This window comes from Monodelphis domestica, chromosome 5 (genome assembly GCF_027887165.1).
Source record: "Monodelphis domestica isolate mMonDom1 chromosome 5, mMonDom1.pri, whole genome shotgun sequence".
Lineage (NCBI taxonomy): Eukaryota > Metazoa > Chordata > Mammalia > Didelphimorphia > Didelphidae > Monodelphis > Monodelphis domestica.
Window position 1 is genome coordinate 90,420,973 of NC_077231.1, and position 23,753 is coordinate 90,444,725.

At 40.4% G+C, this 23,753-nt stretch overlaps 1 protein-coding gene across 1 annotated transcript in view; it reads right to left on the reverse strand.

The window, feature by feature from the left end:
* Window positions 1-2,073: 2,073 nt before the first annotated feature.
* Window positions 2,074-23,753, reverse strand: part of TH (tyrosine hydroxylase) — a 66,892-nt gene continuing 45,212 nt past the window's right edge. The window contains exons 10-12 of the mRNA XM_056798776.1: window positions 21,286-21,381; window positions 9,216-9,349; window positions 2,074-7,182 (exon numbers count right to left, since the gene is read on the reverse strand). Coding sequence (XP_056654754.1) covers window positions 7,023-7,182; window positions 9,216-9,349; window positions 21,286-21,381 — 390 coding nt within the window. The 3' untranslated portion in view covers window positions 2,074-7,022. The remainder of the gene's footprint in view (window positions 7,183-9,215; window positions 9,350-21,285; window positions 21,382-23,753) is intronic.

Sequence of the window (23,753 nt, forward strand, 5' to 3'; positions counted from 1 at the left end):
AGAGACAGAGAGAGAGAGACAGAGAGAGACAGAGAGAGAGAGAGAGACAGACAGAGAGAGAGAGAGAGACAGACAGAGAGAGAGAGAGAGAGAGAGAGAGAGAGAGAGAGAGAGAGAGAGAGAGGGAGGGAGGGAGGGAGAGAGAAAGAGAGACAGAGAGACAGAGAGACAGAGACAGAGAGAGAGAGGGAGGGAGGGAGGGAGGGAGAGACAGACAGAGACACAGAGACATAGAGACAGAGAGAGACAGACACAGAGACACAGACAGACAGAGACACAGACAGACAAAGAGACAGAGACAGACATAGACAGAGAGAGACAGACACAGACAGAGAGATAGAGACAGAGACACAGAGACACAGACACAGAGACAGAGACACAGAGACAGAGACACAGACAGAGAGACAGAGAGAGAGGGAAAGAGGGAGAGACAGAGAGACAGAGAGGTAAAGAAACAGAGAAAATGAGATAGAGTAGAGAGGGAGAGAGATAAAGAAAAGGAGAGAGAGAGAGAGAGAGAGAGAGAGAGAGAGAGAGAGAGAGAGAGATACTGACAGACAGACATGAACACAGTACAACTCTAATATTGGTTTGAGAAACCAATTCAAGTTAAACTGCTTGAAGCGTCACAGCTTGGATACTATAATTTTGGACATGGTTTTCAGTTGGTTCAGATTCTGAGATAGTGGAGGAATTTGTCCTTTACAGGTTATATTGTCCTTCCAGTGACTGGGTTAAATAAAGAAATACATAAAAAGTTAATGTCAAGATCATACATGGCTAGGGAGCTGGGCTTAGAGTCATAAAATCACATATTTAGAGCTTGAACTTAGAGGCCATTGAGTACAAGAGATGAGAAAGCTAAGGCCTAGAGAGGTTAAAATGACTTACCCAGAATCACACAGCTGGTGTGCATATGAGGCGGGATTGGAACTCAGATCTTCCTAGCTCCAAGTTCAACTCTATCCTCTAATTCATCTAACTTCAAGGAAGATGTGGATTAAGTGAAGCCTCTGATACTGCTGATACTGATAACAGTTATGAACTTTTAGATAAACTTTCTAAACTCTCAGAACCTTAAACGGTTCTTTCAGCCATTTCTACAAATTTGTAGATACTTTGAGATTGAAAGTAATTCTTTGGCATGTGACATCCTCTCTCAATCAAAAATAGATAATGTTTGAGTTACTTTCCAGGATATTTGGCCCACTTCATATCTCTATCAATAATGCATCAGTGTACCTGCCTTTCCACATCCCCTCAATCTTGTACTACCCATTTATTACTCTGGTTACATCATATTTTAAACCACCATTGCCAATTTGCTGCCACCAAGTAATTGAAGAGAGACTATTTAGTTTTCTGGTGACATGAGAAATCACTCCTTTCTGATCTCTTCCAAATATGTGTGTTCTAGTTAGGATAATAATTGCTGACATTTATGTTGAGATTTATACAACTTATATTATGGGATTCTGACAACAAGCTTCTGTAACCTATATCTGAAGCTACTCCCATTCCAGCTGCTAGCTATCATTTTCACCTTCATTTTCTATAGATTTAAAGGAAAGATAAAATTGAAGAGGAAGGGAGGAAAGTGTTTAGGAGAGGACCAAGTCAGAGGTTCAGAAAAGAATAGAAACTATGGCAGGAATTACAAAGCAATAGTTGGTGCCAATCATCTTTCTAACCATGGGTACTTCCCTCCTTCCTTCCTTCCCTCCTTCCTTCCCTCCTTCCTTCCTTCCTTCCTTCCCTCCTTCCTTTCTTCCCTCCTTCCTTCCTTTCTTCCCTCCTTCCTTCCTTCCTTCCTTCCTTCCTTCCTTCCTTCCTTCCTTCCTTCCTTCCTTCCTTCCTTCCTTCCTTCCCTCCTTCCTTCCTTCCCTCCTTCCTTTTCCTTCCTTCCTTCCCTCTTTCCTTCCTTCCCTCTTCCTTCCTTCCCTCCTTCCTTCCCTCCCTCTTTCCTTTCTCCCTCCCTCCCTCCCTTCCTTCCTCATTACCCTTTCCTTCTTTTTTCTTTGTTTCCTTCCTTCCTCCCTCCCTCTCTCCCTCCTATCATCCCTCCTTCCCTTCTTCCTTCTTTCCTTCCTTCCTTCTTCCCTCATCCCACTTTCCTTCTTTTTTTGTTTCCTCCCTTGTTTCCTTCCTTCCTTCCTTTTCTCTCTCTGGAATTAGTCTCTTGTTTTCTGAGGGGTAAGAATTTGGGAATGTTCCCTAGCATATTTGACTAATGAATTCCCTTCTCTGAGTCTTTATAAGAACTCCAGGCTAATGCCAGAAGCAAGAAGGCTAGTCGAAGCTAAAAGGATAATGAAAAGCCCATAAAGTTCTTGGTTGTTGGTCATTACTAAAGCAGTTGCATAGTAGGCAAATATAGTGAGCCAATTAAAAAAAAATTCTTCCAGATCCTTTACTAGGAGGCCAAAATGCCTTTATGGGGTAGGGGCAGAGGAGTACCAACAACCTTCTATCAACATGGTTGCGTAAGGGATAGGAGATTGGCAAAAAGCTACTATTCAGAAAAGACTTGGTGGGAGCAATTGAGACTTTGCATTTTGCTAGAATTGTTGAAGTGTCCATTGGTCAGAAATTTCTTCTAAAGCTAACAGGTTTCATTTTATTTTCACTGTCATAAAGAGTTCATTTAATATACTTCTGAACAAATAATGTTTTCTGGTCACTAGAAATTAGAGATTTGTAGAGTAGGTATGAGCCATGAGATATTTATGAATTATTACAGGGATTTGCATCCCTACACAGAAAACCCTGGAAAACATGAGAAGAGAACAAGCAGGCAAAATCCAGCTTTTTAACATGGGTTCCAGTAGTCAGTTGTTGGTGCTCAAGCTTAGACTGTCCTCTAGTGTTCTGTTGGAACATAGCAACCTATCCATCCTCACATGCTCAGTGAATAAACGTTTATTTAGCACCTACTATGTGTCAGACATTGTACTAAGTTCTGGAGATACAAAGAAAAGCAAAAGACATTCCCAACCCCTCAAGGAGCTTATAATCTAACAGAAAAGACAACAAACAAATATGCACAAGCTATATGCGGGATAAATAAAAAATAATTAAAAGAAGGAAGGTTCTATTTGAGTTGAGAGGTAAGAAAAAGCTTCCTGTAGGAGGTGATTTATTTGGGACTTAAAGAAAGCCAGAGAAGTCAGCTAAGCCATCTGATAGTTTACCCAAATACCATGAGTAACCTCCTCCAGTTCATTCTCAGTGTTTTTAACAGATTAAACCCTGGTTCTATAAAGGTTAGAGAGAGCCAAAGGGTTTCACTTGTCAGATAGTTATTGTGGGGTAAGTGTTTTTGTAAACCTGAAAACACTATAGAAAGATAAGTTTATTATAGTTGTCCCCATTATACAGATGAGGAAATGGAGACCTAGAAGAGTATGGAACTTAGTCTAAGTTCACAGAACTAATAATTGACAGAAAATGAAATTCAGGTACAAGTATTATTTTAAGTAGCAGAGAACTAGGGTTAGGAGAAACCCTACATATTATCTAAAATAATAAACTGTAGAAAGGGAGGTTCCTCCTTGGAAACATACTATCTATGCTACCCTGGGCAAGTCAGTTAACCAATTAGTTCTCTAAATAACTCTGTAAGACTATAAATTTCAGAGAGGGTGCCAACCTGCATTGGCAGAGAGATTTTTTCTTATACCAGTGAAATCTTAGGTCAAGTCAGAAGGCAAGAGAGAAAGAGACAGAGACAGAGACAGAGAGACAGACAGAGACAGTCAGAGAGAGACAGAGACAGAGGAAGACAGAGATGGAGGAAGAGGCAGAGGGAGAGAGAGAGGAGGGAGAGGGGGGAATATAAATTCCAGAGGCAAGGAATTTTTTTTGTTGTGCTTTGTCTATCTATCCCAAGGACCTAGGAGAGATGCTATGGCATAACAATGGTCTTCAGAGCTGTCTCTGCTGCATACTGGCTTAGTGGCCTTGGGCAAGTAACAAATTAGTATGCTGTTAGCAACTTTCTAAGACTAGATATACCAAAGTGGCTGATCTGCATTGGGAAAGGGACATTCTTGATTAAAGAGTTTTTTTTTTTTTAGAGTGATGTAGAAAAAGGATTTGAGTTGTTTTATTTGGTCCCAGAAGGCAAAACTAGGAGTGAGGGATGGAAGGGGTAGAGATTTAAGGTACTTATATAATGAAAAAACTTCTGATGATTAAAATGAACAATTATTAAGTCCTTGCTGCATGTCAAGCAATGTGCTAAACCCTGGGGATACAGGGAAAAAGCAAGAATATTCTCATCCTGCAAAAGCTTGTAATCTAATGGATAAAACTCTGTGTGTGTGTGTGTGTGTGTGTGTGTGTGTAGTTACAAGATAAAAATAAAACTAGAAGGAAGGTAGCTTCAGGGAGGCTGGCACCAACAGCCCCAGGGCCTAGGAAAGACCTCATGAAAGAGGTGGTGCTTGTGCTGATCCTAGCAGGAAATTAGGGGTTTTAAGAGTCAGAGGTGGGAAGAGAAAGCATTCCCATCATGGGAGATAGAGATTTACAAAGGAAAATTGTCAGATTAGGAAAGTAGTGAGTTCCTCGCTGTTGGAGGCCTTCAAACATAGGTTGGATATCCACTTGTCAGGGGGTCGTTATGAGTCAGAAATGTGATACTTCAGCCAGAACAGCTAATGAGATTTTGGGCTGTGTTGAGAGGCATAACTTCCAGGAACTGGGAGGTAATATTCCCTCTGTACTCAGCTCTGATCAGACCCCATCTGGAGTATTGTGTTCAGTTCTGAGCATCATAGTTCTAGATGGATTACTGTTGTTGACTCTTTGTTTTCAAAGAAGACCAATGACATCATGATGAATGTTGTCTTGACTTGCTTGTGAATTGGATATGAGGGAGGCAGTTACACAAAACTGTCAGTCTCACTCTCTCTTCCAGTCATTGAAATCCAGTGGCAAGATAAAAATCAGGATGACTGGCAATGGCCCAGGATGCAGGGGATGACGTTGACATCTTCAATGTCTCACCAAGCTCTAAGCCCTCCACAAGAGTTGCTTTCACCACCTTCATGGCCATTGGAACAAACTATCCTCACCTGCCCATTCCACTGGGAGAAACCTTCACATGCCTGGGGTAGACATCTTCTAGATCCCCAAAAGGTTTAAAGCCCATCAGCTACCCTCCACCTGGCTTAGTCCAGCTGCCAATACAGTTTCAACCTTGAGGAGGATATTGATAAGTTGGATCATACCCTAAGAGGTAGAGAGAGGCAAGCAGGGTCTCATATGATGGTCAGTTAAAGGAATTGGTCATTTAGCCTGAGGAAGAGAAGACTCATGGAGGACATGTTAACTTTCCTTCGAGTATTCAAAGGTTTGACATATAGAGGAAGGATGAGACTTGTTCTGATTTGCTTCAGAAGGTGATGCTCCAGAAGGAACTGAGTGGAAGATGTAATGAGGGGCATATAGAGGCTTGAGAACAGGGGATCCTCCAAATAATTGAGGCTGTTCAAAAGCAGGATGGGTTGTCCCAGAAGTTGCCTGACTACTTTCTATCATTGTTTCCAGAATTGTAGAATTTTGAAGTTGCAAAGGACCTCATCAGTAACCTAAACAAACCTATTCTTAGAAACTACCTTCAGGCTTTAAAAAAAATAATAGGCTTGTAAAAATACAGAGGAGGGGAAGGAGGGGACATCAACACCTCCCTCCTCCTACCTTGTCCTGGACTCTGAGAAGTGACGCAAAATAGTTTGGGGGAAATTATTATAACTGATGTTTGTATTATAACAAGTTTTACAAAGTAATAAACATTATTTCATTTGATTCTCACAAAAAGAAACTATCTTCTCTGCAATATATTCAACAAATGATCATTTTGTCCTTTTTGAGTTCCTCCAAGTGATAGAGAACTCACCACCTCTTAAGGCTGCCTACTTTAGGACAGCTCTAATTAAGAGTTAGTTTTCTATACATGGAGTCAAAACTTGCCTTTTTGCATTTTCTAATCATTATTCCTAATTCTGCACTCCAGGGAAAAGCAGAGAAAGTTTATTCTCTCTTCCAGATGTATGGCATGACCTTCAGATGCTTCCCTACCCTGGCCATCTCATCTGATTTTACCAACATCCTTCCTCAAATGTGTTGCCTGGCACTTAACACACCACTTGATATATGGTCTGTTTAGGGAAGAGTAGGGGAGAACTGGAATTTCTTCATTCTTAGAAGGCATGTCCTTCTTAATTCAGCCCAAGATCACATGAGATTTGGGTCACCATATCATTCTTTGACTCATTTTGAGCTTATAATCAGCCAAGATTCTCAGACCTTTTTTAGGCAAACTGTTCTCTAGCAAGATATCCCCAATTTTGCACATGTGAAATGAGCATTTTAAAATATCAAAGTCTAAAAATCCAAATCTAAATAAAACCCTGAAAACTAAAAGAGTAGACATTAAATGCCATCTGTTGTCCACACAGTGGGTTACCTGTGGAAAGAAGAAACAAAGGAAAGAAAGAAGGAAGGAAGGAGAGAAAGAAAAAAGGATAGAAAAAGAAAGGAAAGAATGAGAAAAGGAAGAAAGGAAACAGGATTTACTATGTAATGTGTTGTGCTAAGTACCTTACAAACATTATCTCATTTGATCCTTACAACTCTGGAAGGTAAGTGCTGTTATCATTACATTTTACAAATGAAACTGAATCAGAGAGTAGTTATGCACCTTACCTGGGGTCTTATAGCTTGTAAGTATATGGGGTTGGATTTGAACTCAAGTCTTTCTGATTCTAAGACCCCAATTTCTTTTTTAGTTCAATACCTCTGACATGAAACTTAAAGAATGAAAGTATACAACTAAGCATAATATATCATTTGCCTTGAAAATAATCTGACCCTTGAACATGGAATTATCCAAATATACTTTTATGATTTTTCTAACTATCTTTTAGCTATTTGGCTTGGCCCTTGAGAAAATCCCAAGAGAACCACCTATACATAAGTAGTACTGAGCTAGATTGAGTAGGGAATACAGTGGAAACTTAAGATACTTTCTCCAGGGCATGACAAAGATGTTCCAAGTCTTCTTTCACTTGGTGGTACACCATCTTGATTTTCTGGACTGAATTTAGAACATCTACACGACAAGTGAAAGGATCATAGTGGATTGAGAAGGGTTTCTGGATCTTCTGAGCATATTTTCTAACAGAAAAAAAGAAAGCTCAAGGTCAGTCTCCCATGAACAAACAGAAACTAAAAACAGAAACTATGTTCCCATATAGCGATGATATGAGGATGATGATGATTCTCATAATAAAATAATAATATTTATAACATATTTTGGAAGTATTTGAGTTGTGTATCCTTTTGGAAAGTTGAGCAGATACTGAGGAGTAATATGCTGTGGTGGATAGAAAGCTATCCTTAATGTTAGGAAGACCTCTGTTCAAGTCCTGCCCATAATACATCCTGGCTGTGTGACCCTGAGCAAGTTTTGGAACCTCTTCGTGTTCCAGGAAACTTATTTAGTGTGAAGAGTGAATCAAATTTTCTTTGTCTATCAATCAGTAACTTAAACACCCCTACTTAACATTAAGTAAGCAAGTTCTCAAGTTATTCACTAAAGTGGGTGACAACTCCAGAGGCCACTTCCCTGCTCCTGGGCAGTGCTAGGCAAATTTAAAGATTGCAATTGATTCCTGTAAAGTGGAGGAAGGGTCAGGAAGTGATGTGGGAAAAAGACCAAAAAAAGTCCTGAACTTCCTGTCCAGGGACTTTGGACCTTGGCTCTTGGACTGCTTCTTGGAGGACTGCTACTGGATCTTTTTCTTTGGACTTCAGTGTTGGAGGACTTCACCTTGGGACTTGGCCTTTTGTCTTTTCCTTTGGGGTTTGTCTTGAGTGGGTGAGTAGCTGGACTTCCTTTCCTGGCTTCTGGAGAGATTGCTTCTGGAGATTCCTGCCTTGTCTTCGGAGAAGGCTATATTGGTGGAACTCTAGCTAAAGACACCACTAGATATAGGGAAGCCCCTGTGGGGCTGAGCCTCATTTCACTGGAAAAGGGCTAGTAGGCTTGTTAAACTGTCTCTTTAGCTACCTTTTCCATTTTCACTCTTTCTACCTCTTTATAAATAATGCTACTAAAAGTCATTTTTGACTTAAATTATATCTTTATATCAGTTACCATAATATTACCTTAGAACTTTCATATTAGCACAAAAACCTAAAATTTATATTCTTACATAAAACTATAAATTGCAGGGAAGGTGTTGACTGTCATTGGTAGAGGGAGTTTCATCACTTGAGAGTTAACCATACTAATGAAATCAGACATCTAGTTCCTAAAATCCATACTAATTACTATAAACAACTTTTAAAAGCCTGTTTTAGACAGAATTTTAGATAATATATTCAAAATGCAAAGAAAAAAGAAGCAAGATGACATATTTCTATATATCTATGTATCTATCTCTCCACCTATCCATCCATCCTTCCATCTATCCAACCATCTATCCATCCATCTGACTATCTAGCTATCCATCCATCTATTTATAGATATGCAGGGTGTCTCAAAAGTCTTAGTACATTTTTGTTTATAAAGCTTAAAACTACCGGAGGTCCTAGGTTCAAATCTGGCCTCAGAAACTTCCTAGCTGTGTGACCCTGGGCAAGTCACTTGACCCCCATTGCCTAGCCCTTACCACTCTTCTGCCTTGGAGCCAATACACAGTATTGACTCCAAGACGGAAGGTAAGGTGTTTTTTTTTTTTAATTTAAAATAAAAAAATAAAGCTTAAAACTGCAAGTAAGACTTTTGGAACCCTCTATTGTTGACAGTTATCTAGAACTTCAAAATTCATAATGGACTTTACATACCTTATGTTCCAATTTTCTGTTCGTATCTTCAACATAGTGCCTGACACATGAGAGGTACTTAATCAATGCTTATACGTAGTTAAACTATAGGTTAACATCCTTTCAGACTTGGGTTATCTATTGGTGAGCTAAAATGCTAACCAATTCATAAAAGCTGAAATTCTCCACTTTTTTTTTCTGTTTTGCACATTGTTATAAGGAATGACTGAATCATGTGAAGAAAACCAGATCAGTAAAATTGGAAGGTATATCTGGCCTTTCCATTCAGTTGGGGAAAATGACTCAGCTCCGTGACTGTCCATGCCCTCCTGCTCTGACCCACAGACCCACTTCTGGCCTGCCTAATGGCCACCACTCACCGAAATTTGTCTTTGCTGTCTTGCAGGCTCTCCGACACAAAATAAATGGGCTGGAATGTCTGGTCTTGATAGGGCTGAACAGCAGCGACTTCAGGATCAAATGGCTTGTGTTCTGGCTTGCTTGATAAAGCATGCTTAGAATAAAACCAAGGAGCAGAGAAAAGTGATGAATATGAATTCCCAAGCATGGAAATCTTACCTCTAGCCTCAGGAGAAGCCTCAAGCTAAGAGGGTCCTAAATCCTCTTAGAGGGAATGTTAGAGGTCATCTCATCCAATCCCTTAATTTGTCAGAGGAGGACACTAAGGCAAAAAAAAAAAAAGAGAATAAATCCTTTGCCTTGGTCACACAAGGATATGAACTTAGGACCTTTGACTCCATATCTAATCATCTTTCCAATGACCTTGGATTCCAGACCTCTTTTTGTCATTAGCTTGTTGAAGGATCTTGTGCTGGATGCTTCAGGGACTCAATTTTTTCAGTCATTTACCCAGTCAATCAATCAAAAAGCATTTATTATGCACTTATTGTGTGCCAGACTCTCACTATGTATCAGACATTGCCCTCAGGAGCTCTTAATCTTGTTTTTGGGTCCTGCCCCTCCTTTGACAGTATAGTGAAGCCTATAGATCTTTCCTCAGAATCATGTTTTAAAATGCATAAAATAAAACACACAAATATAAAGAAAACAAATTATATCAAATATATATTTACCAAAATATTTTTCAAAATGTTCAAATATGTCTTTAGACACTTACTTGCTGTGTTATCTTGGACAAGTCAGTTAACCTCTGTTTGCCTTCCTGTTTGACTATCTGAGGCCAGATTTGGGTAGTTGCGGACATCGCTATTTCTTAGTTCATAACCTAGTGCCATGAAGTTCCAGCCAGTTAGTATGGTGTGGATGTGAGATATCAATCAGCTTGTCTCATAGCTGACTAAAGAATTGTCACAGGAACACACAGAATATGTTTTTGTCAGTTAGTTGTTTTCAATCATGTCCAACTCTCTGTGACCTCATTTGTGTTTTTCCTGGCAAATATCCTGGAGTAGTTGACCATTTCATTCTCCAGCTCATTCTCCAGATGAGGAAACTGAGACCAACAGGGTGAAATGACTTAGCAGGGTCACACAGCTACTAAGCACCCAATTTCAGATTTGAACTTAGGAAGATGAGTCTTCCTGACGCCAAGACTAGTGCTCTAACCATTGTGCAACCTAACTGCCCTATATACAGTGTAGGAGACCAAAACCAGAAATGGGCATAGAAAGCTTCCTTTGCTTTTCCTTGCCCACCAGAAATGTATTGACTTGCCACAATGTGTTCTCCCCTGAGTCTCTATTCTTCCCTTTTCAACAAATCTATTCACAGCTCTTCTAAAAGGATTTAGTGATGTTGCTCTCTGAATTATCTTTGTTTTAAAGGCTGCCTAAAGGCAACCTCAGAATGAAAGATGGATTGGGGACCTCATTAAGAGTATTGGCCAGAGTCGCTACCTTCATGCCCTAAAGAATATCTATTCCCCAATTGTGGATAACCCCAATAAGGTGACATGACCTAAAAAAGATAATGGTGATGCCTTATGAAATAAGGGGCAGCTAAGTAGAACAGTGGATAGCACCAATTGGTGTGGAATCAGGAAGATTTCTCTTCCTGAATTCAAATCTAGCTTTAGACACATCTAGTTTTGTGACCCTGGGCAAGTTCCTTCCCCCTTATTACCTCAGTTTATCCATCTATAAAATGAACTGGAGAAGGAAATGGTGAACCACTCCAGTATCTTTGCCAGAAAAACCTCAAATAAGTTCCCAAAGAGTCAGGCATGACTGAAAAACAACTGATAATTAAGTGTCTAGGGAAGGACTTGTCATTGCTTTAAAAGGTTCCAGTATGATTTTTTAATGCCTTTTTATTATGTTTCTTGATTCCATAGTGCACCCAAGTGTACTAAAATCAAGTGCAAGGGACTGTTAAAGGTGGTAGTGTAGTCATTTTTGTCTTTACTAATTACTACTTGTGTGATCTTGTACAAGACTTTTCACTTTCAAATGATTCAGTTTTCTGGTATGTAAAAGAAAGGTTTTAGCCTGTAGGATCCTGAAAGTCCCTTACTATCTATCTATAAATATATGATCCTATGATCTCAGGTCATCTCTTTCCACCCCATTTATTGATAAGGAAACTCATGCCCAGAGAGATAATTTGTGACAGCTATTAAGAACAGAGGTGGGATTTGAACCCAGGACCTTGCCTTCAAACTCAAAGGACCCTTTCCTTGCCCCATGCTTAAAGCCACACTGCTGTGCCATGAAAGTTTATGTGTCTTTTTTTTTCCCCTCTCTTGTTCACATCTCTGATCTCCACTGTCATCTTTTACCTCCTGGTCCTTTCTGCCTTTCTTCTCTGTATTTTTCTTTCTTCTTGTTTCTTTTCATATTCCTTGACCTATGACTTCCCCTTGGCTAAGAAAGCTTTTCACTGCCTGTCTTCCATGGATGTCCCTAGTCAACGAGGGGGATGCTTCCTTTTGGTCACAAACTTGACCAGTCATGGTATGTCTTTACTTCTACTTCATTTCTCTGCTTATCTCCCTCCCACCAACCAACCTTTTGGGTTTTGTTTTTTCAGTTTCTTCTGGGTATATAGATGTTCCGAATAGTCTAGGTTACTGAGTGCTACACAAGTGAGGACTGACATATTATTTGGGCAGCTAGGTGGTACACTGATAGAGCACTGGGCCTGGAGACAGACTTATTTTCCTGAGTTCAAATATGGCCCCAGGCACTTACTAGCTGAGTGATCCTGGGCCAGTCACTTCATCCTGTTTGCCTGTTTCCTCATCTACAAAATGAGCTGGAGAAGGAAATGGAAAACCATTCCATAATCTCTGCCAAGAAAATGTCAAATGGGGCCATTAACTGGACAACAACAAAATTATATCATTGTTGGTATACTTTAGGGGATTCTAGGAGAAATGGAAAAGACCTCAGAGGTTATCCAGTTCAATCTTCTTGTTTTATACATGAGGAAAGTGAGTTTCAGGAAGGCTAAGTAACTTGCTCAAGATCACAAAGGCAATAAGTGTCAAGGTGGGATTTAAACCTAGGTCTTCTAACATCAGAGCTGATGCTCCACCTGTAAGGGGAAGGAGAGGGAGATGCTAAGGGGTACAGATCTGGGCCTAGAGTCAAGAAGACCTCAGGTTAGATCCAGCTTTGTGACCCTGGGCAGGTCATTTTATCTTTCTCTGCCCCAGGTTTCTCATGTATAAAGTGGTGATAATAACAGTACCTCTCTCCCAGGGTTGTGGTGAGGCTCAAAGAAGACAGTATTTGTAGCAGGCTAAGCATAGTGCCTGGAACCTGGTAGATACTATATAAATGCTTTCCTTCCTAGGATCAGAAAATTGGAGCTTTAAGGAATTCATAGGTCATCTGGTCTAACCCTCTCATTTTCTGAATGAGGGCACTGAATGCCAGAGAGGGCGACACTTCCATAAGTAGTCACAGAAGTAATAAGTAGAAAAGGGAGGATTCAAACTAAGCATAACTTGGAAAATATTTTTTTTTCTTGGATGAGCTTTTGGTCTAAAGTCCTTGCTTTCCTGAGGAATTTGATATCAAGACGACTCCAAATCAATCAAATATATCCAAATGCTAACATTTTCTGTTCTATCTCTGTCTGTCTGTCTCTCGCATAAAGAAAATCCTATAGCCTCTCATAACATCTTTGGGGTCTAGGCAATGAAACCATGCTATTGGTAAAAATGTATTAGAATGGAGGTCCATTTGGTCCTTCTGGGGATCAGCCCCCATTGGATATGGCCCAACTCCCCAGCTGCTTCATACTAAGATCTGCTCAATGGGGTATGTTTATCTCAAGGCCACAGTGTATTAATAATCCTGTAGAAAGCAATGACCACAGCAATGGTATTTAAAGACCCATGAAGCCCTGGAGGCGGCATTGGGTGACTCACCCAACTATAGGTTCCAAGGCTCTACTTTACTCCAAATAGAGCATGGCTATGGCTAACGCTTGCCAAGAGTGAACTACAGGTCATTAGCTTTTACTCTATGGAGCCATGAGACCAGGCTGAGTGTTAAAAGGACATGATAAAGAGAATTTGACAGCAATGGCAAAAATAAAATAAAATAAAGGGGAAAACAGAGAATCTCCCTGGGACTCTGCACATGCAGTGGAAACATGAAAAGAAAAGAAAAAAATCTTCCTCTTGATTTAGATGGACTGGAATCTGACAAAGACTTATTACTTCAGAAACATTTTCTAGAGGTTTGGTTACATTACTTATATTCTCCCAATGTGGTGATGAATCTTTCTTAGACATTTTCTGAACCTATTTACATTTGCATGTGGCTTGCATTACTCTGTGAAAATGTGCTTGTGCATGTGTGCATGTGCATGTGTGTATGTGTGTGTATGTGTGTGTGTGTGTAAGAAAGAGAGATCTAAAAGAAGATGAAGATATAGATGGGGGAGCAAACTACAGAGACAAAAACATAGAGAAAGCAAGAGAGGGGAAGGGGGAAAAGAAGAGGAAGACAAGGGCTGGTATAGAGAGAAAGTGATTGGTAGAGAGGGTTTATGTCAGGGAGGAATGTAATATGGAGAAATTTCTCTCATTTTTCAGCATGTGAGGTGTCTCTATCCTCTTGTGAGTCCTCAGGAAACTACCCTCATGTTAAAGGTACTCTATGGGACTTCATCCATTCAAAACAATAATTGATGAATCCCCATTGGCGTGTGTCTTTTAACTAGAGATCTCTAGTAGTTCAAAGCAGGGATATTTAATGAGATAGTGTAGTAAGAAAAGTAGCAATAGGATATTTCCTCCGTAAACCTGGGGAACCCTCTCCCACAGATTCATCTGCCATCTGTGAGAAGAGAAAAGATGCAAAGGGATCACATGGAGAAGACAAATATGGAGGAACCACATGAGGTCAGAGTAAATAATATGAAGAAACAATTTATGTCTCTGAGGAAGCAGGACTGTTAGTATCTTCTAATAATGTCATTGTGCTGCTCTTAAGGGACCCTTGGCATTGGTCTTTTGGGGACCTTCTCTCCTACTAGATATCATTATATCTATGGTGCCTCTCATCTCTTTGTTGTGATTTTCTTGCTGCTGCTACCAACTGGGGCTTTAGCTAGAATGTTCATCAGCAAAGGAATGGAATCTGCCATTTTTCTTTTGGATCTGTGTCCAGAGGCAATACTAGTCATAATTTTCTGCTTCTTTTCTCCAAAAGATTTTGCAAACAACATCATATTCTAAATTGCTGTGGCTTTTGGCTGCCCTATCTCTCTTTTTGGGAAGGAGGTCAAAGAGTTCCTGGCTAAGATGATTTCTAATTTCTTTTAGTTCCCAGTTGTAGCAATTGATTTATATCATAGGAAATGGTGACAATGTCAGTGTCTGTTCTTTTATCTATTTTCTTTGTTTCAGAATCAATACCTTATTTAAATGGTCAGGTTAAGGTTGACCCAACTACAGACCATAATTTGTTTCTTTCTTTCTTTCTCAAAATTTGGCATTTCTTTTTCTTTATTAAGTAGTTGTATGCTGCCTACTACATACAAATAGCTGTTTGGGCAATCAATAATTAGTTACTTTATATCTCCTAAAATATAATCAACTTTCTTGTAAAGCTTCTTGGTGACTACCATGCCCAGTACCTTCTGACTCTCTTCTTGAAGGAAATATTCCTGATATATAGATGTGAGACTTCTGAATAAACTACAAGTCTTTGTCCCCTCTTGTTTCTTATTTTTAAACTATGCTTTCCAATACTGAGTCTTTAACGCTATTAAAATATTTAACATCATAAAGAAATGTGTTTTTATCAATGGAAGTGACACTACAGAAATTGTGGTCTCATCTGCCTTATTACTATCCTAAGTATTACTAAATCCTTTCCATTTTCTCTACAGTTGAAATCTGACATATAGTGTCATCCCCATTTCTTGAAGTCTCCATGAATCAAAAGTACATGTTGATCTAATTTATAGATTTCTTAATTTTAGACCTCTTTAGACTTCCTACCACTTCATTTTCTATAATATATTCTGATGCCTAGACTACAGTTTATCTTTTTGGTAGTGTTTTAGCAAATGATTATCATGAGTTCTGCAAAATGAGCTGATTCACCCTCCAGTGAAGTGTTTCTTGGATTTGGATGCACAATAAAGGCAACACTGCCAAATCCCTTATTTACTTTTCCCAGAGAATCATTGAACCATCCTTTCACTTAGCTATACCTTCTTTGAATCCAATTTCATTATAGCAAGTATTTCAAGGTTGATAAGATTCATTTTCCACAGTAGATTGTACATTTATAGGTGTCTACATGAGGACTTCAGTTGTTTAGAGCATGATGATAGTCTAAAAACTATCAGTATCTATCATTATTTACTCTCTTTTTTCCACTGAGGAAAACACAGTAGTGAGGGTCATTTTGTATTTGTCTTCATTTCATGAGTGACTCTGGCCAAAGAATTCATCATCAACAAACATCTAGTTTAAAGGAGATGATCGTTTTCATACTTAGCTTTCTTGGAAGATGGCAGCTTAGCAAGCAGCAAAAGTTCAGACCTCGTGGAAGACCCTTCCTTACCGATACGGAAGACCCTTCCTTACCGATACGGACTGAATGCTCCTAGGGCGCCGAAACCCAAGCTGAACAACAGGACAGAAGCGGGGAACCCTCCTTCTGGACTCAAATCAAAAGGTACGCCCCCCCCCCAAAAGCCGGAATCCGAGAATACTCAGGGCTAAAGGGAAGGCAGAGCGAAGGTCCCAGGACCCCTTCCCGACAACCCAGAGAGCTGAGCCCGCAGCAGCAGCGGGAACCTCTGAGCGGGCAAAGGTGCTGGTTTGCAGGGTCTACCTTGGGAGCAGCGGGGTGCCGGGCTCGGAGTATCCAGCTTGGACAGCGGGGAGGAAGCCAGGGAGAAACGGGCGGTGGCTGGGTCCCTCCATCGGACTCCAGTCTCACCTTTGCCTCGGGCACATCCAGACCAATCCAGTTGACCTAATTCCATCAGAACTCCTCAGAGTTTAGGGAGGCGGGCAAAGGCACTTGCGGACAGCGGAGAAGCAGCTGGAAAGAACTGGAGAGAGCCTGGGTGGCCCAGCCTTCCAGGAGTCTTCAGAGCCTCAGTGCTTCATACCACATACAGCCCAACCCAATTGAACTCAATCCAATCAAAAGCCTCCAGAGGACAGGGAAGCTAACATTCCTCCCCTAGAGACTGTACCAAGAGATCTGACAAAGCTCCAAGAGGGGAGACTGACAGCCCCAAAACCAAAACAAAATGAGAGGAGCAAGAGCACAGCCAAATACGGGGAGCAAAGAAGGGGTAAACTCGAGCAAACAACAGAAAAAGAAGGAAGAAATGACAATAGACAGCTTCTGCACAGGTAATGAGCAAAGAGCGAATGAAACAGGGGGAGGGATCAGCAAAGGAAAAATCAGAAATCCCAGCGAATTGGATACAGGCTTTGGAAGAACTCAAAATGCAATTCAAAACACAATTAAGAGAGGCTGAAGACAATTGGGAAAAGAACTTAAAAACTAAGATATGTCATCTGGAAACATACTTAGCTTTCTTGGCCTCAAGAAAGTATAGATCATCTGTTACCTTGACTGCAGTTGAATTTTTTCCAGCTTGGTAAAGCCTAGCAGAGTTTCTACTCCTTGAGTATAGCCTTCAAGAACAAGAGTCATTTCACTATGGGGTAGGATTGGCATAGAATTTCGGAAGGAGACTCTGCATTAAAGTTTTTAGGATCATTGAATGAGAGAATCAGATCTGGAAGGGACCACATAGTCAATCTAGTTCAACTCTCCTATTTTATAGTTGAAAATCAAGTTCTGAGAAGTTACGAGATTTACCTAGGGTGACATAGCTAGTAAATATCAGAGTCAAAATTCAAATTCAGATCTTTCAGACTTCATGTCCAGCATTCAATCAATGCTTTAAATTCCATTCGGATAGGAACCTGGTACTCTTCTCTAATACCAAAAACTTTTCTGGGTTTTGCATATATTTTAGCACTTCAGTGGTTCAGTGATCTCATTGAATTTGGATATTCTTCTTTGCTGTAGAGTGTGACCTATACAAACACCGGGGGTCCCTTCTATCCTGAGATTTGGTGATCCTGTGATTTTGAAGAATGCAGTATAACCTGAATTAACACTTTATCAGTTTCTCAAGCTAGATATGCAACAAAACAATAAATGAAGCCTTGATTTGTAGCAGTTGCTTATTCCTGAGGTGTAAATGCTCACATTGAAAATTTAACAATGCCATTTGGAATACTGAGAAGTATAAGGTTTGGATAGCTCCTTCTTTCTCCTTAGGCAAGTCATCTAAGCTCCCTGGGCTTCCTTTTTCCCATCTGTAAAGAGAGAGGGTTGAACTATATAGCCTCTAAGTTTCTTTCCTACTTGGAATACATGATCCTAAATCATTTGAACTTTGTGGGCCTCAGTTTCCCCTTCTATAAAAAGAGGGATATTAGATTAGATGGCCTCTGAGGTCACTCTCAGCTCTGGTTCTGAAACCTATGAATGGGAGCTCAGAGAAGGAGCAATGAATAAATCATTTTACTTCCCTTGGCCTCAGTTCCCTCATCTGTAAGGTGAAGGGATTGGGGTAGATTGTCTCTGAGATCCCTTCCAGACCTAGAGCCATGATCCAATGATTCTTGGCTTTAGTTGGGTCTTAAGGCATTAATAATGGAAACATATTATCAATCAACCAATGAACATTAATTACATGTATTAGCTGTACACTAGCTGTAATCTCATATCAATCATTTAATCTAAGCCTCAATAGAAGTAAGACTAGATTCAGTCTAAACCAGACGCACCTCATCACTAAGGTGAAGAATTAGTACAGAACTTTGAAAGGGAATTCTGCATTAAAGTGTGTAGGCTCAAAAGATTATCTAGCTCAATTCCCCTAGACAATGGGTATAATGGTACTTTTGCTGCCTACCTCACATTAGAACTACAATGGACACTCCTGCTTAAAGAAAGGCTCTTTGCCTCTCCCAAAGCCTGCCCAGAGGTAGAGGTTTCTTCCTGACTTCAACTCATAACCTTGGCCTTGATTCTCTTTTATCCCATCAGTTCACAAGGTTGGGATCCTGAGTCATTTTTATCCAAGATATAAAACTCCTTTTAGTTCAGTGAAATTTTAATAAGGAATTAGAATGAGCCCTCAGTATAACTAGAACGGAACCCAAGATCCTACTTTTCTCTCTTGTGGGTACAATGTCAAGGGAGTGCTGCTAAATGTTTTAACAACTGGCTCTCCATGTGGGGAGGGGGATGTATTTATGGCCCAGTTTAATAATTCAGTTTAGTCTGAATTTTATCATTTTCTCACGATTGACACTCAATGAAACAATCCTTGGTTTGTAGCAATTGCCTGTTTCACATTGAAAATTTAATAATCCATTCTGGCCAGCGCATTCACCCTCAGCTTTAGGTAGTACCTTCATCACTTATCATTTGTACCATAGTGTGAATTTAAACTACTCTGTGGAATTCTTTGTTGGGAACTCCCTGTACCAATAAAATTATAGGTCCTTCTCTGATCCCTATCATGATAGGTATTATCTTTAAAGTTTTGGTTAGGAGGAGAATAAGCTAGATGACTTTTTGGAAAATCAATAGGGCTTTGAAAGTTTTCATGCTAATCTCTGACATATAAACACATAATTGATTTAACAGCTATACTCTCCTGGTAATATCACATGGTTTCAAGTCATGGGATACCACAAACTCTAGAAAATCAAAATCAGAGGTGAGTCAATACAATGAAAAGAGGTCCAATGAGTTTAAGTGGGCAGCACATTCCTAAAAATACTTGTAGGCATGAAGCAGCATGAAATACAACAGCATATAAATTTATACTTTAGAAAAGAGATAGTCCCTTGCTCCATTCCACTTAATTCAACAAACATTCGCTACATGTTTCTCACATGCTACCACAGAGGTTTAGATCCTGGGGACACAGAGGCAAAAATAAATAAGCAGCTTTTGCTTTGAAGGAGCTGATCACAGGTAGGCTGCATATCTCATTCTCAGTGACATTGCTATCCACAGAATAATAAAAGATCCTGACCTTGTCCTCACTAGGTTGGGGCAATTCTCTATTTAGAGTTTTTGGAATTTATGGAAGAACATGAATGAGTCACAAAGGATAGGAAAACATGGACAGGTTCCAATGTGCAAGAGCAGTAGGTGCCAAGACCTATAGGAGTATCTTTCGCCCTTAATCTCCTTTAGACTTGGTTTTCTCATTTTCAAAATGAAAATTTTGGACTAGATGAAGGGAAAACACATCCACCCTAGGATACTACATGGTTTAGTTTTCTTGAGATATTTCCTTATCTTTTTTATTCTTCATTAATAGGAATTAAAGGCAATATCATTTGATGCAATGGTATCGAATTTAAATAAAAATGTAAATATAAACCATCCATGAGGATCCCTGGGGGTCTTATATGGACCTGGAAAACTGCACATTAAGATTGTCTATGTTATTTATTCTGTATGTTGTTAAATATTTCCTAATTAAAATTTAATTTTAAATTTAAATTTACAAATTCTGCAACTGCAGCATATTTGACATTTCTGCCATAGTGAATGGTAAGCAGACCTGAAGCCAAGGAAACCAAGTTCTCTCTCTGACACATACTTGGCTATATGAATCTGGCAAGTCACTTAACCTCTAACTATTCTGGTCAAATCTCTATGACTATAAGTTGCAGAGACCTACACTGATAGAGGAATACCTCTATACCAATGAAATCTCAGGTCTAGTCCCCAAAAGGATATGATACACTGGGTCTACTGGAGAAGGAAATGGCAAACCACTTCAGTATCCTTGCCAAGAAAAGCCCATGGATAGTTATGGTCCATGAGTTCACAGAGTTGGACACAACTGAATGACTGAACAATAATAGTCCCTATACCAACAACAACAGCTTTAAGATTTGCAGAGCACTTTAAATATGTAAAGTTGGTTCTCACAACAAACTTGGGAGATAGATGCTCTTATTATTCCCATTTTGCAGAAAAGGAAACTGAGGCTGAGAGAGGGGGTCAGCCAGATGCTAAGCATCTGAGGCAAGATTCAAACCTCTTCCTCACTCCAAGCTTAGCACTCTATCTCCTTATGCCACCTCTGGGAGAAGGAAGGGAAAGGAAGGGTTTATATTACAAAATATAGGTGATGTAGACAGAAAAGCTAGCAATACAAATGAATATTTTTTAAAAAGAAAAACATCCACTCTTGGACTCTGGGGAAGCTCCTCTCTGATTGGGCTTGGCTAAGTGGTTAACTTCATTCCCAGTACAGTAATAGGAAGGATTGCAAGCATCCTTTTGCATTTTCTGACCCTCTCCCATTCTCTTATTCACAATGCCAAGACCTTGAGAAATAAGATAAGGGGCCTCAGGGAAATCCAGTCCTTCACCGGCAATTGAATAAACACAGACATTCCAGATTAGAATTGGTCTGTGGCTTTCCAGAACTTTTGAATTCAGAGAGTTTTTGGACAAAATCATTTGCTATTCACTGATATTTTTTAACAGTAATGAGGGCAGCTGCTTGGAGCTTTGTCTTCCTTGACATGTAAAAATGAAGGTCCACTTTAACATACTTCTCATCACTTCCCCCATCTACCCAAAATGGCAGTTTTTAGCAGGCTCCACACTGCTCTCTGGTGGACAAACTGAGCAGTTTTGGGAGACTGATGAGTTTGAAAGGAGTTTGGGAGTTCTCTGGCAAAGGAAGATTTGAAAAGAAACTAAATAAGGGGGGGGGAGCAATTCCTTCTAGTCAATGATGAATAAATGACAACAATTTAATGACTATTGAATCAATGAATGATGACAACTGACTCAATGAATGAATGATGAATGACAACTGTTGAATGGATGAATAAAGCATTTATTAGTGATGAATAATGGGAGCAAATGAGGGCTCTGGAATGATGAAGAAGGACTCTGACAAGATTGAGAATAGACTTACTGTCAGCTCCCCATAGGATGAAAGAAGGCCAGCTCCATAAGCTTTGATGGTCCCATTCTGCTTGCAGAGACCAAACTCCACAGTAAACCAATAGAGCTGATCATGAAAAAGAGAAAAAGAATATGGTCAAAACAAAACCTTTCAGGAATAACATTAGAGAATGGGAAGATACCATGGGTTTTTTGAAAGAAAATTATAGTTGGAAATGACCCCTTCATTTTTCTAAGTACTCATCCCCCTTTTGGTTGACCTCTCCTTTGCGCTCCTCAAATTATAAAGAGTGCAGCATAGTGAATAAAGTACTGGGCTTGAGGCCAGGAAGATCTGATGAGGTCAAATCCTACTTCGGACTCTTTGCAGTTGCATAATCCTGGCCAAGACAGTTGAACTTATTCTGGCTCTCAGTTTCTTTCTTTGAAAAAGAAGGGGATTGCACTAAATGACCTCTCAAGTCTCTTCTAGATCTAAAACTATGATCCTAAGACTGAATCCATTATTTCAGTGGTAGAAGGAACTTCCAGAATAGGAAATACTCTTTACCTATTCAGCTTGGTACCTTGTCTGAAATTTATAGTCTTTGTTACTTAGAGGGCAGACCACTTAGAAGTTAAGTGTTTTGTCCAGGAGCACACAGCCCATATATATCAGAGATGGGGCTTTCTTATGCATAATAATTACCTGATAAATATTTACTGAATCAAATTGAATCATATTCATCCCCAGTTAGTTGCCTTCAGAGCAGGACACTTTCTTCACCATTTTCATGTTTATCTAATCCCCAGAGTTGGGCTTATTCCCCAGACCCTTTTTCTGCTGATTCAAGTCCTACTCATTCTTCAAAGTCTGTTCTAAATCCTGGTTCTTCTATGAAATCTCTTCTGACAGTTCCAGTCCGCAATAATTTCTCTCACTCTGACCCACTACACACATATGAAGTGCAATAATTATAGCTGATATTTGTATAGCATCTGTAAAAATGAGGAGTTTGGTCCAGATGATCCAAGTGTGCTTCCATCTTTTGCCTTTCTTTGGTTTGACTTTTACACCTTTTAACACATGGCAGTGTTGAACTAGAATCTCCAAACAGAATTGACCTGTTAATCCCTATTCAAAGTTTAAAATATCCACTTACTCTAGACATTGGATGGGTACAGAAAATACACTCTTCCACTTCCCCATCACCATCACCATTTTAGGAAGAGAATCATCTCATACTCCAATAGCACATTTCTACTTTTTGAAAAATCCTTATGTTCTTAGAATAAATACTAAGCATTGGTTCTGAGGCAGAAGAGTAGTGGTAGTCTTTCGGTGACTGAGAATGACTATTGTCTTTGTGCAGTTTCATCTACAGTGTACCCTCTTGTTTCCTAAGTCCAGCTGACAGTTCACCATAGAATACCTGTCTTGGTATTTGCTGTGGGTCCATGCGGATGACGTGTCCAGACCGTCGTAGCTGGGTGTTGAGGACCAGGACTTTGATGCTGGTGGAGTTGGCTCTGTCGAGGACTTCCTGGTTGGTGATTCGGTCCTGCCATCGGATCCTCATGATTGACCGGGGGGAGCGTTGGTGGAATTGCTCCAGCTGTTTCATGTGCTTCCGGTACAGTGTCCATGTTTCATAACCATACAGGAGCGAGCTGAGGACCACTGAGTTGTACACTTTGAGCTTCGTCGCAGTGCTTACACCTCTGTGTTGGAGGACTTTGCAGCGCAGCCTTCCGAGTGCCTGCTGCCCACAGGGCCGAGCGACCACTGGTCCATGGGCCACCTACGTGCAGGATCGTGACTACAACTGCCAGTGGTCACCTCCACCTGTTGTGTCGTCACTCCCTCATCATCGCAGGTCTTGAAGAGGACGGACTGGGTTAGGATAGATGAGTGTGCACAAAGATACTTGTGTGTGAAGGAGATGTAAGTGGAAAAGTCGATGCACAGAGACAGTCCCACTCTCTCGGCGTTGGAAGCCTGGGTCCAGTGGTACGAAGAGTCGTTACACCTGGAGACTTCCTCAGCTGCACTGGATGGCCGTGTTGTCTTTTGTGCTCCAACACGCCCTAAGCACTCCACAGTGCTTTGCTGCGTCGCCCTCTCAGCTGTTGAACCTTCTTGTTGGTTTCTTCCATCTGTTCCACCGAAACAGTCTTCACATGCTGGGTGAGCAAAGCCCTGGTTCACCAGGGGTCCATGACGACCCGATGGCTACCCTCACAAGGTTGGCCGGCCTGTTGAAGCCGTTGCCCGGGGTGTGGCCGCTGTCACATGCTAGCAGCTACTGGGAGCCACAAGTGAGATCTGGGTGTCAGGTGAGGGTCAGAGGCTGGAGAGCTGCCCTAGGAGGGCACGACAAGCCCTCCATACCAGAGATACTACCCCTCCCTGAACACCCCATACACCCCAGAGTAGTATGTGCTAAACAAATGAGGTTAAATGACTTTCCCAGGATCCTATTAACTAGGTAGTATTTG